This window comes from Talpa europaea (genome assembly GCF_964194135.1).
Source record: "Talpa europaea genome assembly, chromosome: 9".
NCBI classification, from domain to species: domain Eukaryota; kingdom Metazoa; phylum Chordata; class Mammalia; order Eulipotyphla; family Talpidae; genus Talpa; species Talpa europaea.
The window spans coordinates 72,860,185-72,879,293 of NC_140076.1; the positions used below are offsets into that span (position 1 = coordinate 72,860,185).

The window sequence follows — 19,109 nt, forward strand, 5'->3', positions numbered from 1 at the left end:
GCAAATGTACACAGAACCCAGGTAGAGAAGAAGAGAAATGAAATTTAAAAAATAAAGAAACACTACAAGAATTATCCTACTTGGGGCCTCCCTGGTGGCAGAGGGGTTAAAGTCTCAGTGCTATCAAGCTATTGCCAGCCACTATGGCCTGAGTTTGATCCCCAGCTAGGTAGCTGACCCACAGGGTGCAGCAGACCTCTCCTGTATCGTCCACTGCTCCCCTCAGCAATGTATTTCACTCAATCTGCCTGTTTTGCTCCCCACTCCGTCTCTGGTGAATCATCTCACCTCCTATGCCACTGGCCTACACCACAGTTCTTGTATGCATAAATAAACAAAAAATAAATCTTTAAAAAAAAAGACTGATCCAACTCCATGAGAAAAGGCAACATAAGATTAATAGGAATATCAGAGGTCAAGAGTGAGAAAAAGAACAGAAAATCTATTTAAAGAAATAATGAAAGAAAACTTCCAAACCTAGAGATGGAAATAAAGGTACAAATACAGAAAGCTAAAGGAATCCCAGCATAACTAGATAAAATGAGATTGTCAGTAAGACATGATAGTGAAATTTCTAAAAATTCAACACAAAGAAAGAATGCTTAAGTAGGCAAGGGGAGAGAAGCAGATAACACATAAAGGCACCCACATCAGGCTAGCATCAGACTTTTCTGAAGAAACACTATGAGCAAGGAGGGAATAGAACGGTGTATTCCGAATACTTAAAGGGAAGAACTGCCAGCCAAGAATTCTCTGTGTTGCAAGACTCTCCTTCACATACGATGAGAGAGTAAAGGCCTTTTCAGACATAGAGAAGCTCAAAGAGTTTGCAAACATTAATTAAATCACCCTCCCAAAGACACTGAAGGAGCTTACACACTGAAACCAAAGAACAACAGAAATGAAGAACTAAATAAGGAAATGGACCTATTAAATTAAGATTAAAATGGCAGCAGCAGACTACCACACATCAATAGTCACTTTAAATGTAAATGCACTGAACTCACCAATAAACAGACACAGCGTATCTAGTTGGGTCAGGAAACAGATCCAAATTTTCTATCTGCAGGAGATATGCGCCTAACTCCAAAGATGAATACAGGCTCAAAGTAAAGGATTGGAAAACAATCTTACAATCAAATGGCACTCTAAATAAGGCGAGGACAGTCATACCTATATCAGGCAAAATAGATTTCCACTTAAAAAAGGTAACAAGAGACAATGAGGGACACTACATAATGACAAAGGGGAACAATACCTCAGAAGACATAACACTTATCAATACATATGCGCCAAGTGAAAGAGCACCAAAATATATTAGGCTATGACTACAAACTCTGAAAATAAGCATTGGAAAAAACACATTTGTGGTAGCAAATTTCAACACCTCACTCTCACTGATGGACAGATGAACCAGACAGAAAATAAACATGGATATAATAACTTTAAATAGAGAATTAGACCTCTTGAACCTCACAGACATATACAGGGCACTGCACACCCCCAAAAGGAGAATACACATTATTTTCTCAAGCACAAAAGGCATATTCTCCAAAATAGAACACATTATGGGATACAAAATCAATATTAATAATTTCATGAAGATTGAAATTATACCCAGCATCTCCTCAGACCATAAAGGTATCAAGCTAGGAATCAATCAAAAGAAAGCAAGGAAATCATTTTAATACATGGAGACTGAACAACACACTACTGAAAGACCACTGGGTTAATGAGGAAATCAAAGGAGAAACTTAAAAACATACCTTGAGACAAAACCAAGCACATGACCATCCAAAACTTACGGAATGCAGCAAAAGCAATACTAAGAGAGAAATACAGCAATGCAGGTCCACATCAAGAAACAAGAAAGAGCCCAAACAACTTTCTTTTTCAGCTTGAGGAATCAGAAAAATAAGAACAAACAAATCCAAAAGCCAACAGAACAGAAATAATACAAATCAAAGCAGAAGTAAATGAAATAGAAATTAAAAAGATAGTCCAAACGATCAATGAACCCAAAAGTTGGTTCTTTGAAAAAATAAACAAAATAGACAAACCTGTAGCAAGGCTCACCAAGAAAACAATCAGGAAATCTCAAAGAGATAAAAAATGAAAGTAGAGAAATCACAACAGATGCTGCAGAAATTCAGAGGATAATTAGAGACTATTACAAACACTTATATGCAAACAAATTCAATAACCTAGAAGAGATAGACAAATTCTTAGAATTATACAATCATCGAAGACTGAACAGAGAATAGAAAATCTGAACAAACCAATCACAAGCAAGGAAATTGAAACAGTAATCAAAAAACAAGAGTCTACAACCAGATGATTTCACAAGTAAATTCTACCAAACCTTCAAAGACGAACTAATGCCTATCTTGCTGAAGGTCCTCTAAGAAATCAAAAAAGAAGGAATACTTCCAAATACTTTATATGAGGCCAAAAATATTCTAAATACTAAAACCAAGCAAAGACAACACAAAAAAGAAAATTACAGACCAATATTCTTAATGAGCACAGCTGCAAAAGTCCTAATAAAATCTTAGCAAACCAAATCCCAACAATGCATTAATATGATCATATACCATGACCAAGAAGGATTCATACCAGGAACATAAGGATGGTTCAACATCCAAAAATTTATCAATATAATTCACCACATCAACAAAACAAAATTTAAAAACCATATGACCGTATCAACAGATGATGGAAAAGCAGTTGATAATATCCAACATTTATTTATTGAAAACCCTCAAAAAACTGGGGATAAACAGAATGTATCTTAATATAATAAAAACCATTTCCAACAAACATATGGCAAGCATCATTCACAATGGTGACAAACTAAAAGCTTTCCCACCAAGACCTGGTACAAGACAAGAATGTCCACTCTCACCACTGCTATTCAACATAGTCTTGGAAGTTCTAGCTAGAGCAATTAGACAAGAGAATGATATACACATTGGGAAAGAAGAAGTAAAGCTATCATTATTTGCAGATGACTTGATAATATATGTAGAGAACCTTCAAGACTCCATGGAAAAAGTAACTGAAACTATCAGTTTAGCAAAGTGGCAGGGTATAAAAATCAACACACAGAAATCAGTTGTCTTGCTATTATACAATGAGACAGAAGAGGAAGAAATTAAGAAAGTGATACCATTTAAAATTACATCAGAAAAATTAAATACTTAAGTGTAAACCTAACAAATGAGGTAGAAGAGCAACATGAAGAAAACTCTAAGACGTTATTGAAAGAAACAGAAAAAAACACAAAGAAATAAAAAAAATTCCTTGCTCATGGATTAGAAAAATCAACATTGTCAAAATGGCCAAAAGCAATATACAGATTCAATGCAATCCATAAAAATATCAATGGCATATTTTAAAGAACTGGAGAAAATGTTACTGAAATTCGTATAGAATTACAAAAGACCCTGAATAGCAATAGCAATCTTGACAAAGGAAGAGAATGGAGGTTTCACATTTCCAGACCTCAATCTATCCTATAAAGTCACAATTATTAAAATAGTCTAGCACTGGAACAAAACCAGACACAAACCACTGGAATAGAACTGAGAGTCTAGAAGTAAACCCACATATATATGGAAAGCTAATCTATGATAAAGGAGCCAAAAACATACACTGGAACAAGGATAGCCTCTTCAATAAATGATGCTGGGAAAACTGGAGAGCTGCATGCAAAAGAATGAAACTAGACCACCATCTCATACCATACACCAAAATCAACTCAAAATGGATCAAAGACTTGGATGTAAAATCTGAAACCATAAAATACATAGAAGAAAACACAAGCAAAACATTTCATGACATATGCTTTAGATCGCCTTTAGGTATTTGTCCCCAACAGCAAGGAAAACAGTACAGTATATAAACAGCTGGGACTATTTCAAACTGAAAACTTCTGTACAGCAAAAGAAACCATAATTACAATGAAGACACCCTATTGAGTGGGAGAAAATATTTGCACACCATACAGCTGACAAAGGACTGATATAAAAGATAAAAAAAGAACTCATAAAATGCTACAAAAACAAAACAAATAACCCAATCAAAAAATGGGCAAAGGAACAAAACAGACACCTCTCCAAAGAAGACATTAAAATGGCCAGCAGGCACATAAAGAAATGTTCATAATCACTAATAATTAGTGAAATGCAAATCATACCTCTGAGAATGGTTCATATTGGAAAGACTAGAAACAAGCGCTGGTGAGGATGTGGAGGGAATACTATACTGCTGGTGGGAATGCAAACTGATCCAGCCCTTATGGAGAGCAGTATTATGGAGGTATCTCAAAACATTACATATGGATCTGTCATTTAATGCAGTAGTTCTACACCTAGACACCTACTCCAAAAATTCAAAAACACTAATTTGAAAGGAAACTTGCACTTTCATGTTTATTGCAGCAATATATACTATAGCTAAACTATGGGAACAACTAAAGTACCCTAGAACAGATGAGTGGATCAAGAAGATGTGTTAATCTATACACAATGGAATACCACTCAGCGATCAAAAAAGATAAACTCATGCCATTTGTGGTAACGTGAATGGAGCTTGAAAGGATAATGCTAAGTGAAATAAGTCAGCAGAAGAAAGAGAAATACTGGATGGTGCCACTAATATGTGGAATATAAAGTAACTAAATTAATAGTTATATAAAGACAAGCTGAAAAAGTAAGCCCTAACTGCTGACTGAAGAATTGAGATACCAGGGGCAAGGAGTGGAGGAGGCAAGAACAACTGCTGCACTTTCAAGACCCGATCCGCGCTCTCATTCTGCAGAGGAGAGGAGAGCAGCTTCCCTTCGGACCAGGGGCCTGGGAGGCAATGTCTTTAATCCTTTTGCTGACAGTGTTGCAGGGAATATCCTGACATGTCATTCTGCACACATGAATACTATGTAGGGTATAGTCCAAGGGATGGAATTGTAGGGTCAAAGGGTCTGTACATTTATCAGTATTATAATAGAAACATGCTTCAAACTATTCTGTATTTTGCAGTCCCTTCCTATGTGAGTCAAGCAACTTGCCATTCCTGCTATGTACCTGCATATTTACTGCAAGGCCCTGAGGCAACCAAAGATAGGCTGCCAGAGGATGAGCTTAAGTAGCCTGCTGATGATTATGAATGGGAAAAAAACTAAGAAAGAGAAGATCCAAAAATACTATTTTGCTTAATTATCTATTTCCCTAAAATTGGGACCTCCCTGATGGTACAGGAAATGAGAGACAGCCTCACAATCTAATCACCCCAGTCTAGGGCTTATAAGGTCTGGAGGTAAAAGTCCCCTTTCTTTAAATTTGTTCTGTTTTTCTCTCCTAAATGTAGAGTCTACATTTAGAATGCACCAGAATGCCCAGACAAGAGAGACCACTAGTCTATGTATGGGCCTTAGTGTGCAAATATTAGTTTATCTTTTCTCTTGCTAATCTCTCTTGTGTCAATTTTATTATGTTCGAGCCTGTGACCTAGAAGGGCAGAGGAACAATAGTTTGCTCTCCAGAAGCCCTTTGCAGGGAGTGGAAACACCAAGATGAGTTCAGTGAGACTCCAGTGGCTAGCCAGGGAAGACAGGGCCTTCAGAGGCAATGAGATCAATTGCCCTTTCAACACCAAGAGGGTGGGAGCGCACACTTTGTTTCCACCTCTGCAAAGTGGGGATAAGACCTACAAAGTGCTGTTTGAAAATTAAGAAAGATGACATAACGTGACCACTGTCACCCCAGAGAAGGGCATGAGAACCGGCAGAAGGGGATCCTTACATGTATCTTGCCCTTGACGAAGGTGGTGATATCTTCCTCATTGTCAAATATAGACAGTGTCTGCAGTAAGTTATTTTCCAGCCATTCCCAGTGTTTTGTGATTTCTCTGCGAGAAGAACCTAGGCAAACAAAAAAAGGAAAATCATAAAATCATCAGTCCATAAACACAAATTCAAAGATGAGAGATTGGGTGGCCTGATTTGGTATATCCAAGCGACTGCAATCATTACTCTTCCTCATTAAGTTTTATGCATAAATTTAAAAACTAAGCCCTGACTCCATGCCCAGCAAACAAGTCTGGGAGGCTTGAATGGTTAAAGGGAGTGGATAGGACTGCCTCAGGAACTGATGTTTATGCTGATGATATGAATAATTAGTCAGCACACACCCAAGACTAGTCACCCGTGCCAATCAATGATGCCTGGAGTATAACTAGATCCTGGGCCCCTCTCTATGCAGCAGACCTATCCTGTCTTACCTGCTGCTTCTCTTAGCAGTATATTTCAACAAATCTGCCTTTATAGTTCTCCACTCTGTCTCTGATGAATTCTTTTACCCCTGCACCTCCAGCCTACACCCCGATTCTTTCCCACAGCAACCTGTATACAACAAAAATTGTAATGATTAAATCTAGAATCCTACAATTTACAGTGAGTCATAATAGACAAAAGTAAAAAACGGTAAAGACAAAAATAAAATAATTTCAGGCAGAGTCATATAGTCACATGGAAAGTAAAGACAAGCCTCCATCTTTCCCTAAAGCCAAGAAAGTGAGCACTAGATTTCTATTATCCTTCCAGAAATCGTCCATACATCTGCAAGTTTGATTATGTATAAAATTTTTCTGCAAGGTGAAAGGACTCAATGTGGTCTTCGATATATATGTGATTACACAGACTTGGTATAAGTGACTGCAGCTCTCCTCAAAATTCAAGTGTCCAGGAATGGCAGCTGGGGCTTCCTGCAGGACTCTAGACCTTGGCCAGTTGGTTTACTGCTGGGGGACCAGAGGCTCCTAGACCTCATTCAGAAGCCAGACATGTCCACTCAGGATGGAAAAACTTAGAAAAGGCAACACAATGCTACACCCAAAGGGAGGGAACAGCTATTCTTCTGCTCCCTTCAGATAATTGGCAAAGGGGTCTAATTATCTGAATTGGAAATGGAGGAGAATTAAAGGATGAAAGAAGTCTCCACCTGTCCTGACTTCTTCTGCCTCTCCAGACACCCGTTTTGGGGGTTTTGCATGTGTCTAGCATGGGGTTTGTACTCAAGAAATGTTTTCTAAGTAAATGAACACAAAACTAAGAAAAAGAGGAACAGCTGTCTTGGGGAACAGTCTGCTGTGAAAATCCAGAAGGTTCAGTCGAACCAGTGACCCAGCAGGCTGGCACATTTGGCAAGGAGGGAGCATTAGCACGTAAGACACATCTTACATCGCTATGGGCCACAGACATTTTGCTGGGGCATCTCATCCCACCACCCCATCCTTCCCTACAAAACTTTTCTACCAACTGAAGAATAAGCCCTGACCCTAATCTGGCCAGGCTGAGCTGGCCCCTGCCCAGGCACTTGATTGCTGTTCTGTCCCATGTCACAGCCAGTCAGTCTTGGCTAGCTTAGGACTGATTTGTTTGTTTCTTTACATTTGCCCAAACAGCTCATGCCCCTAACAAAAATTTTGTAAGAAAAAACCCCCCTAGGCGAAAAAGATTAAACCCAGACTCCTACAATTTACAATGAATTACAAAATGTAAGAAAATTATTCCTGGATTAGCCATATTTCTCTTCTTTCCCTTTCATTTTTCTTTGTCTATTATGGCTTCCTTTTCCTGGTGCACAGAGAACAGGTCTAGTTGTAGAGTAGGGAATCTCTCTCCCTTTTTAAGAAAATATATTTATTTATGCATACAAGACCTGGAGTGTAGGCCAGAGGTGCAGGGGGTGAGAAGATTCACCAGAGACAGAGTGGGGAGCAGAACAGGCAGATCCAGTGAAATAAACTGCTGAGGGGAGCAGTGGGCGAGACAGGAGAGGTCTGCTGCGCCATGTGGGTTAGCTCCCTGGCTGGGAATGGAACTCAGGCCACAGTGGCTGGCGATAGCTTGATAGCGCTGAAACTTAACACCTGCACCACCAAGGAGACCATCTCACTGTATTTTTGCCAAGAACCCACATTTGAATTTGGAAGTGAGATTTCCATGTAATCAACTCTATGTATCATGGTCTTCACACACATGTTCCTGGCAGCCAAAACTAGAAGAAATCTTATCTGTACTTTAATTATAAACATTTACATATGTACATTTCAAATAATTATTAGTTAAAAGTCACAATCTTCACTTAGCACTATGCAACAAATTATGCCATCTCTCTACTAGGTACCAGGAGTAAAAAGTTTTACAAGCCAGCTGAATTAAACGTAATTTCTGTTTTCAGAACTTTTCAGACAATAATTAAACGCAATTTCTATTTTCAGAACTTTTCAATTTTATTTAATTCTTGGGAGCACTGTGGAACTAGGTACCATGATGTTCATTTCTTTTTTTTTTTTTAAAGATTTATTTATGCATATAAGAAGTGGGGTGCAGGCCAGAGGTGCGGGGGTGAGGATTCACCAGAGACAGAGTGGGGGGCAGAATAGGCAGACTGACTGAAATACACTGCTGAGGGGAGCAGCGGGCGAGACAGGAGAGGTCTGCTGCACCATGTGGGTCACCTCCATAGCTGGGGATTGAACTTTGTTGCAGTGGCTGCGGATAGCTTCATAGTGCTGACACTTAACCCCTTGTGCTACCAGGTAGGCCCCCATGATGTTCATTTCATGTTGTTTATTTGTTGAAACAATCATTATTTAATTAGATTCTTTGTAGGGAATTTAGAACACCAATTTGTTAGGGTAAATCCATTTGTGAGAGCAAACACATAGTGGAGGTCACCGTGGAGTTGAGGAACAGCTTTGATTATTGGCTGAATTTGTGGGTCCACAGTTTTCTGATCAACCTTGCACTCACTGCTTTCTTATCTCATTATTTCTCCTTTTCTGTGTTGAAGATCTCACCTTCCTGGTGTTGGGGCTGATGCAGTTTCTTATTCTTGAAGGAAGCATCAGTGAGAAGTTTTGAGATCTTTACACCACTGATGTCAATGTTGGTGGAGGTGGTGATGACAAATTGCTGGTGTGTCCTATGCAGCGGAGGTGGATTGAGGGATAGAGGTCCAGTCACAAGTAGCCAGTCACTGCCCAGCTGCGTCAGAAAACTTCCTCCCTCTGTGCCACCCTGTTTAGATGGTCAGCACGGTCCCAGGAATGATGCAGCTCAGTTTTCTCACATGCTGACTGAAGGGTTTTTGGCACATCTTTCATGGCACATCTTCATTAGGATGGTATTGAGGCATCTTGCAGACACTCAGGTACCACCTTTGTTGTCACTATTAACTGGTTTTGTGAGGGTACAAGAACTTTTTCCTTTTTCTTTTCAATCCTGGATTTAGCTGCTGAATACTTCCTCTTGTACGTGGCCTTTCTGGAACACACAGCTGATAGGTACTATCTGCCAATTCCTCTCATTAGGACAGGGTTTCCGCTACAGTGGAGCTTCCTCTTCTTAGGGGTTTTGGTCTTCTTGACCTTGTTGCCAGCATTAGCTTTCTTGGCTTCAGGTCTCTTCTCTTTAGTAGTTGCTTTCTCAGCTTTTTTAACCTACCATCTTGCAAGATGGGAAAGTGACTGAGGCCACCCATGATTTTCATTTCATAGAATGAAATTGAGGCATAGAGAAGTATGTTGCCCAAGGTCACACAGCTGGGGAGTGACCTAGCCCAGGCTGCCCTACTGAGCCTAACTTCAGGAAAGCTAGCAAGCCTTCTGTGATCTCAAAACTTCTGTGTGACAATGCCCCCAGGAGATGTGGCAAGTCTAGGGGAGTAAGAAGGAAGAGTGGGTATGTGGGCCTGAAATCTGTGAAGGCAGTCATGGGGGCTGGGGTGGCATCAGAGTGGGAAGAGGAGTTTGGTGGATGCAGGGGACACTGTACACACGGGCCAGGACAGGTGTGATTGGGAACTTCAGGTCCCATGAGTGTCCTCTCAGGTTAAAGGACAGGTATGTGTTGGAGGGTCAGGGGGAGGAGGCAGATCCTGAAAGTTCTTTAATGGCAGGTTAAGAAGTTGGGGTTTCTTGGGCAGGTGCCAGCAGGACCATGTCTGGTTTTGGAGAGCTGAAGTGGAGGGAGGGCTGGGCAGAGGCCATGTAAGAGCTGGGGGTATGGCAGAGCGGGAGGAGGTCAGTGTGGGAGGCCTGAGGCTTGGGGCTGGAGCTCCCCAGTCCCAAGTCCTGATGTGACAAAAGGGGTTTTCACACAGCATGGCCACACTCAACTATAGCCACTTCTCTTCCCACGAAGAGTCTGTTCTCACTGTCACTGTCCTTTCTCCAGCTGCTCCCTAAGAAAGAATGCTGAAACAGAGATGAAAACCTCCAGAGCCTGTTTTAGAGTAAAGCATGGCCTCTGTATGCACCAACCTCCTATGCCCCTCTCAGGGAGAGTCCCCACCCAACAGGAAGTCCCTCTTTTCAGCTGGGAAACCAGCCTCTGTTCTGCGCTTCCCCACCCTCACCCAGTGCTCCACTCAGGCTCTGGAACCAGTAGAGCAGGGTAACTGCAGGCTTCCAATTTGGCCTTAGATAAATTCACCTTCTATGCCTTTGTCCAATCATTTCCACAAAGGGGTAGGCAACCTCTGCTCAGGCACCTGTGAGGAGGAAGGGATCTGCCTAGCCCAGCACCCAGAGCAGGGCCCGCCTATTAAGGGGTGGTATGCAAGCTGCTGCCTGCCCTGTGCTTTCACCTCTTTACCTCTCCCCTCCCAAAGCTGAGGCCAGCTGTTTGATCTTCTCAAATCTCCAAGGAAAACCATTCTTCCTGAGGGACAGTGACACTGTGGCTTCTAGCACAGAGAAGGATTCAGAACATTGGATATGAGCAGATGCTCTGGGCCTGAACGGCAATTCTGTGTGACCTTGGTAGGGCTAGTTACCTAACCCCTTTGGGCTATGGTTTCCTCATCTTCAAAATACAGAACACTCAACACTTGAACAACATGGGCTTGAACATGAGGGTCCAATTATATGTGCATTTTTTCCTATCTGTGGGTTCTGAAACATCAAATTTGCCAATGCTGCTCACAGGGGAGCTATGGGGCTAAGTGTCTGAGAGCCTTTGGTCACCTTTTCACCAACACGTCAATGTATAAACTCTGTTTTATGTGTTCTATGGAAAGCCATCTTACTTAATGCATATCGTTAAGTCACTGACATTGAATCCAAAGCCTGCAGCACTTTACCTTGTATCTGGATGAAGTTCCTTTAACATACTTTCTCCATAAAGTACATAGAAGTTTCTGAGTTTAGGAACACCATTCAGAATTTTAGCACTATACTTTAGGCCATTTTAAGCAGTAAAATCACCAACGTCCCCCCAGCCCTTCCCCAACTCACAAAAATCATGGCAGCTGAACAGTCAAGGAAAGTCCACTTGTTTACAGTTTGAGTTGAAACAAGAAGGCAGAAGAAAACCTTGTCCCACTTCATCTGGGGAACTGTGTATCTGGCAACTTGAATTTTTTGAGACTCTGTACATGCATATTCTCATGCATGTCCACAAATGACCCCAAAATCACCTCAAGTACTGATTTTGGGGTTTATGGATACATTTTATCAAGTAGGGGAGTTTGAAAAATGGAGCAGACAAATAATAAGAATCAACTTATCTATTTTGGAAAAGGTGGGCACCAGATTGTGGACACTACTCCAGCAGGGTCCTCAGGCGGCTCCCAGGGTTTCCAGGGGCCATCTTTCACCTGTGAACAACTGGCTCCTTCACTAAGCTGTAAGCTGGCCAGGGCTGTGCTATGGGAGTAAGGAGCAGCCTGGTTCTCAAGTTGGTGATATCCAGCCCAGGAATGCCAGCGGCACACCCCCTTCCCTCCTGGGAGCCAACCCAGTACGCCTGGTGAGTCAGGGCACCTACCGCACGCCACTGTCCAGTAGACCTGTGAGTCCTGGGTCTGATGCAGGATGCGGTAAGGGGCCACACGGGCACTGGAGTCCAGCACCACATCCAGAGTACCCACAAGAAGACCTGTGAGCAGGGCAGAGAGAGGGTGAGAGTGAGGGAGGGCAACCAGTATGTGGAACTGTCCCTAACACCCCAGCCCAGGGAGGGGGGAAATCTTGAATCACCTCCTCATCAAATGACTTCTTCCTCAAAAGCTTTCAGCCCATGTATACTCCCTATCAACCCGCCTCCTACTTCTTCCAGGAAGCTTCTGCTTCTCCTGACCCAGAAACACTTGCAGGGAGGGGTAGATTTTATGGGGCCCATAGCTCAAAAAATTCTGGGAGGTCCTCTTTAAGAAAAACATAAAATTGGGCCTCCCCGGTGGCGCAGGGGTTGAGCGCTGGGTTGCGAAGCTGCCCACGGCCTCTGAGGTGCCGGCTCGATCCCCGGCTGCTCCCCGGCCACCGGAGGAGGGTCCCACATGGCGCGCAGACCTCTCCTGCCGCCCGCTGCTCCCCTCAGCAGTGTCCCTCAGTCCTTCTGCCAGCTCTGCTCCCCGCTCTGGCTCTGGTGAATTTTCTCGCCCTCCCAAGCTTCTGACTGTACCCAGTGCATGTATAAACAAACAAACAAACAAACAAACAAAATAAATAAATAAATAAATAAATAAAAGAAAAAAAAAGAAAAACATAAAATTAGGTTTGAAAACAAGTATTTCTTTAGAATGAGAAAATATCATAGTTACATATTACAAGCAAAAAAGAATAAGACCACAAATGCAATAAAGTCAGGGGAGAAAATACAATGTGTTTTATTAACTTCCAGATGAATCTTTTAAGAAACTTTTCCCCCAGACATTTCTGGCCTTGTATTCTGATTGCTTTGTTGCAAGACAGTAATTCTGTAACTTCATTTTCTGCATCTGCCACAAGATCACCCATGTTTATTATTTTAAGTTTAAGGAACTTTCTTGCAGCTTCAAGTCATGACTGAAAAAGACATAGATATTTTTAGAATTCTTCAATTTGGAAAAACATTATTCAGTCTTTCTCCCATTTTTGACAGATGCATTCCAAGTTTTCCTTCTCATCACATATACCTTTTGTCAGTGTCACTATTTCTTCAACAAATCAGAGGAAAAGTTTATCTTTTACCACTGTCTCTGAATTATCAAGCAATCTAAAAATCCGTTCATTGCTCCATTTTGAACTGCATTTCCCCCCTTCTAGCCAAGTGTTAAACTTTAGGTAGACTCTGAAAATATTTTGTTACCATTCTCCTGTTCATGTTATAGTAATTTCTACTGATTTTATTACTCAACTTTAACACTGTTGTTTTATGTCATATTTTTAATTTGGTTATTAAAAATAATCAGTTTTTAATACATAAAATTAATGATTACAAAAGAGGGTACTTTTCACATATATCTAAATCAGGAGTCCGTAATCTCACTTGATTTACCAAAACATTCTCGAATGTCTTTCTAAATTGCCGTTAAAGTAGCATATTCTAATTTTATTTGCATTTGGAATAAGATTTTTCTGTTTGTGTGGGGTTACTCTTCTGGTCTTAGGAATTTTATCAGATCTTTACATTGCCAGCATATCTATGCTGCAAGACCTGAACACTTTGTAATGGGCACCCATCTTGTCATCCGCAGACTCTTCAACAATGAATTCAGGTTGGCATGTTTTTAAAAGACAGTTTTAACAAAACCACATCACCAGCTGTTCTAGGTTACTATGTCTCAAATGGCACAGGGAAGGTCACAGTAGGAGCAGGGAGTTCTAGGAGTAGCTCCTGGAGGAGGGGGGTAGGGGGAGGAATTCAGGGATCTCCATTTTTTTTTTAAAAGATTTATTTATTTATTTATTTATTTGTTTGTTTTGTTTATACAAGCACTGGGTACAGTCAGAAGCGCGGGAGGGTGAGAGAATTCACCAGAGCCAGAGCGGGGAGCACAGCAGGCAGACTGACGAAGTACACTGCTGAGGGGAGCAGCGGGCGGCAGGAGAGGTCTGCGCGCCATGTGGGACCCTCCTCCGGTGGCCGGGGAGCAGCCGGGGATCGAACCGGCACCGCAAGGCCGCGGGCAGCTTCGCAACCCAGCGCTCAATCGCTGCACCACTGGGGAGGCCCAGGGATCTCCATTGTTGAGGACACACAGAAAGGTGTGGTGGAAGGGATCAACTCTGCAGGATGCCCAAGGGGGCCTATCTACTCACCCAGATGGACTACAGAAACCCAGAGCAAGCGCCCAAGGCATGCTGACTGAATCGGGCACACTGGTATACTGATGCAACAGAAGGCAATGGGCACTAGGGGCTCACTTCCAAAACAGGCTTGCAATAGCTTTCAAATTTGATGACTGGTCAGTCTCTCCAGGGGAGCTGCTGAACCGTCCTGAAACAGCTTGGTCCGGGGAGACAGGTCCAGCACTAGCTCCTGTGACTGCTGGGAGGGAGCCCAAGGCACTGAAGAGAAGAATGAGTTTTCTTGGGAAGTACAATCTCTACTACATTAGGAGATGTGGCCCAGGAGACACTGGTGGCAGGGGCTGGTGGCTTTTCTTGGGAAGTTTCTGTTTGAAGCTAGTAGGTCTCTATCAGCTGTTGATGTTTAAAATGACAGAAAACTCTCTGGTAAGTAGATGATCCAGCAACACTGGGGTAACAGACCTACATGGCAACAACGGGCTGCCCTAGGAGCACAGGGCCTGGTGGAGCCCTGAGCCTGACCCAGCTTTGTTCTGGTGGTGCCTAGAGGTCCTGGGCAGCACCTGCAAAGGGAACGTGCCCTGGACTCTACACGGCACCCACTGTGAGGCGTTTGCCTAGTCTCCTCCAGTGTGGAACCCGGCGAGGCAAACGGGCACCTTGACTAGCTACCCAGAACACAGAACACCAGTAACCCAGCAGCCGGTAGTCTGCAGCCCAGCTTGCACCAAGAGGCAGGAAAGGTGGGTGAGGAGATGCTGGGGGTGAGGCCAAGCAGCAACTGGGGGGCTTGGGAAGGGTGGGGCGGGGAGAGTGATTTTGCTAAAAGAGCAATTCTTTGCAGAGTTTGTGAATGAAGGAAGCGAAAGCGAACGGGTGCTTGTGTCACTTGGCCCTTCCGAGGCATCGGGGAAACTGAGCCGGAGGAAACGGGCTGAGAATCTCGCTTTAACCCCCTGACGCCAGCGCCCACCCCGCCCCAGTCCCCGGCGCCGCCAAGCCGCCGCGGCCTCCTGGGCTCGGCTCGGCTCGGCTCGGCTCGGCTCGGCCCGGCCCGGCCCGGCCCGGCCCCGCCCCCGAGACCCGCTCCTCGCCCCCGCCCCGCGCCCACGTCCCACCCAGACCCGCTCCCCGCCCCCGCCCCCGCCCCCGCCCCCGCCCCCGCCCCCGGGCCACGCAGCGCCGCCTCGCGCCCCCCGCTCCCTCCGCGCGCGCTGACGTGCGCGTCCGCGGCGCCGCCCGAGGCCCGGCCTGTCCCGGGTCGGTGGTACCGGCCCCGCCGCCGGCGCGCTCCCGCCGCCGCTCACCCGTGAGGCCGCCGCCCTTGCCGTGCCCCCGGCGCCGCTGCAGCACGAAGAAGGGGTTGGCCCGCTCGGTCACCCACAGCGCGTTGGCCACCAGCACCTCCTCCGGGCCCAGCCACATCGCGGCACCGCTCGCACCGGGCCGAGGCCCGCCAGGCGGAAGCGCCGCCGCCGCCGCCGGAGCCGAGCGGGAGGGGCGGGGCGGGGCGGGGCGGGGCGGGGCGGGCGGGCGGGCGCCTCCTGGCGGCCCCGCGGGCGCGCGCAGGCTCCGCCGGCCCACCCCGCCTCCGGCCACGGTCTCGCCCGGCGCCGCCGCGCGGCTGTCTGTTGCCCTCCCCGCCCGGGCCCCCGCGGCGCAGCCGGCGCGGAGGAGCGGAACGGCCAACCCGCGGCCGCGGGCTGCTTCCCGCGACGGCGCAGCAGAGGAGCTGGCTGTGCAGGCCCCTGGCGCTTACGTGAGACTTGGCCAGGCTCCGGAGAAGAATGGAGAGAGACAGCACGCACACTTCTGACTGACCGTGTCGTGCAGCCCAGCGCCTGTGAACATGGCGAAGGGCGCCAGGAAAGGGGTTGGACGGTGAGAATTTCCGGAGTTTCCGCACTAGGGCAGACCCTCCGGGAGCCTAGGACAGGCGGCCAGGGCGCCCCAAGGCAGGCGCCACGCAGAAGTCAGCGTTGTCGCCTCACCTGGCCCATGGGGCAGAGGCTGGTGGTCTTGAGTCTGGAGAGCAGGGCCCGCTGTGGACCAGAGGAGGTTTCTGCGAATGAACAGACATGAGGCACGTGGCTTGGGGGCAGATGGACCCTGCTCTCTTCGTGCTGACCTGTAGGGGTCCGACCCCTCACTGTCCAGTCACGCACCCTTTTGTTTATTTAAATTTTATTTTTATATTCCCCATACAATTACAACCCCCTTATTTTGACCCCAACCTCTCCTTTCCCCGCCCCCCACCTCCCACAGAGTGTCTCTGGTTCATAGTTGTTTGTTGATTTTGATATTTTCTTTCTTATAGCTATTCTTTTTCCTGGTCCCTTATTTAAGTTTTCTAGATTCCTGCTATGAGTGAGACCATCCGGTATTTTTCTTTTTCTTTCTGGCTTATTTTGCTGAGCATGATCCCTTCCAGCTCCATCCATGTTGCCGCAAATTGCATGTGTTTATCTTTTTTGAAGGCTGAGTAATATTCCATGGTGTATATATATATATATATATATATATATACACCACATCTTCTTGATCCAGTCATCTATTTTTGGGCATTTGGGTTGTTTCCAAAGCTTAGCTATTGTAAATAGTGCTGCTATAAACATAGGCGTGCAGGTGTTCTTTGGAATTGATGTTTGTTTGTGTCCTTTGGGTAAATGCCTAGAAGTGGAAGCTCTATGTTTAGTAGGTCCAGAAATCTCCACAGAGCTCTCCATAATGGTTGGACCAGTTTGCACTCCCACCAGCAGTGCAGGAGAGTTCCTTTTTCTCCACATCCTCGCCAACATTTCTTGTTGCTAGTTTTTTTAATATGTGCCATTCTCACTGGTGTGAGATGGTATCTCATTGTAGTTTTGATTTGCATTTCCCTGATGACAAGTGATGCTGAACATTTTTTCATATGCCTGTTGGCCATTTGCATTTCCTCTTCAGAGAAGTTTCTTTTTAGTTCTTCTGCCCTTTTTTTGACTGGATTATTTTCTTTGTTTTTGTTGAGTCTCATCAGCTCTTTGTAGATTTTGGTGATCAGTCCTTTATCATTAGTGTTGTGTGCAAAAATGTTCTCCCAGTCGGTGGGGTTTCTCTTGGTTTTTGTTACTGTCTCTTTTGACACGCACCCTTTTGAGTGACAGGGGAGTGGCAAACTCCATCTGTGGATTCCAGGATCACCCTCCTGGCCAAGCCCTCCTCCCAGGAGCTGGCAGGAGGAAAGAGGGAAGGGCCACTTCAGAATCATATTGTGAGACTTAAACTGATTTTGAATTGGGTTTCTGTCTCTGGCATTCAGGAATCTAATATGACAGGTACAGGTACAAAAAGCTTCATGTGTGACAAACCAGAGTGATGGAGAGCCTTCTGAAATGCTGTAAAAGCAGGTTTTCTTTAAGACCTTGGAAACTTAAAGGATATGTGTCATTATGTGCTCTTTGGGGAGAAATCAACTCTGAAGAAATAGGAAGTTCTTAACACCCTGGAATAGGGTTTTTTTGTTCTTTCATCCCACTGGTTCTCCATCAGATATGTGCATTAGAATCACCTGCAGTGTTTGTTATAGCCGATTGCTGAGGTCTACCTCACAGTGTTTGCGTTTAAAATACCATATTCCTAGATGATGTTGATGTTAAGGATCTGGAGATCACCTTTTGAGAACTGTATTTACAAGAAGGAAAAGAACTAACATTTATTGAGCACTCAGGATGTGCTAAGCCTACTTCATTTTAAAAATGAGATGTAATTCACACTCCGTAAAATTCACCCTTTCAAAGTGCAAATTCAGTGACTGTGAGTATATTCACAAAATTTTGCAGTAATAACCACTAATTCCAGATGATTTTTGTCGCCCTGAAAAGGAACCCCTTACCCATTAGCAGTCATTCCCCTGCTAGCCCCATCCCTGACAACCACTATTTTATTTCTGACTTGATAGATTTGCCTGTTCTGAATAGTTCATATAAATGAAATCATGCAATATGTGACCCTTTGTGCCTTCTTTCACTTACCATATGTTCAAGGTTAATGTTATAACATGTATCAGTACTTCATTACTTTTTATGGCTGAATACTATTCCAAATTATAGATGTGGATCACATTCTGTTTGTTCAGTCAACTTTTGGTGGGTTTTGGGTTGTTTCCCCTTTTGGCTATGTTTGCGTAATGCTTCTGGGAATACCTGCAGGGAAGTTTTGTGTAAACGTTTTTAGTTCCCCTGGGTATATCCATAGGTATATACAGTTTCAAGCTCATATGGTAAAAATTATGTTTAACTTGGGGCCTCCCCTGGTGGTGCAGCGGTTGAGTGCTGGGCTGCAAAGCTGCGTGCAGCCTCAGCAGCAGTGGTGTATCCGCGGCCGCCAGGCGAGGGTTCCACATGGCGCGCAGACCTCTCCTGCCGCCTGCTGCTTCCCTCAGCATTGTACTTCGTCACTCTGCTTGTTCTGCTCCCCGCTCTGGCTCTGGTGAATTCTCTCACCCTCCCGCGCTTTTGACTGTACCCAGTGCTTGTAAGAATAAATAAATAAATCTTTCAAAAAAAGATTATGTTTAACTTTTTTTAGGAACTGTCAAACTTCTCCAAAGTAACCACTTCACTTCATATTCCCACCTACAGTGTATGAGGGCTGCAGGTTTTCTGTTAACACTTGATACTGTTTTTTTTTAAATTGTGGTCATCCTAGAGGGCATGAAGTGGTTTCTCATGTGCTTTGGATTGCATTTCCTTAATGACATACGATGTCGAACATCTTGTCATGTGCTTGATGGTCACATGTATATATTCTTCGGAGAAATGCCCCTTATCCTTTGCCCAATTTTATATTGGATTTTTAAAATTAATTTTTAAGAGTTATATATATATATTCTGGATATTAGACCATTATTTGATATATGATATTAAGCCTACTTTTAACTATTTTATAGCTAATCCCCAAATTTTAACCCTATTTTATGATCCTTATTTTAGAGAAATTTAGAGAAAAAAATCCTTATTTCTCTAAAATAAGGATCATATGAAACTGAACTC

General features: G+C 44.2%; 1 protein-coding gene and 1 pseudogene across 3 annotated transcripts in view; both read right to left on the reverse strand.

Moving 5' to 3' along the window:
* Nucleotides 1-15,504, reverse strand: part of TBC1D9B (TBC1 domain family member 9B) — a gene marked incomplete at both ends in the record, with an annotated part of 48,412 nt that extends 32,908 nt beyond the window's left edge. For both annotated transcript variants that reach the window (XM_084242926.1, XM_084242925.1), the window contains 3 exons: nucleotides 5,802-5,920; nucleotides 11,834-11,944; nucleotides 15,387-15,504. In XM_084242926.1, coding sequence (XP_084099052.1) covers nucleotides 5,802-5,920; nucleotides 11,834-11,944; nucleotides 15,387-15,504 — 348 coding nt within the window. The remainder of the gene's footprint in view (nucleotides 1-5,801; nucleotides 5,921-11,833; nucleotides 11,945-15,386) is intronic.
* Nucleotides 8,831-11,310, reverse strand: LOC311177748 (large ribosomal subunit protein eL6-like; annotated as a pseudogene). Its single transcript has 2 exons — nucleotides 11,302-11,310; nucleotides 8,831-9,504 (listed from the first exon to the last, which is right to left on the reverse strand). The product of its transcript is annotated as a large ribosomal subunit protein eL6-like (transcript).
* Nucleotides 15,505-19,109: the final 3,605 nt, after the last annotated feature.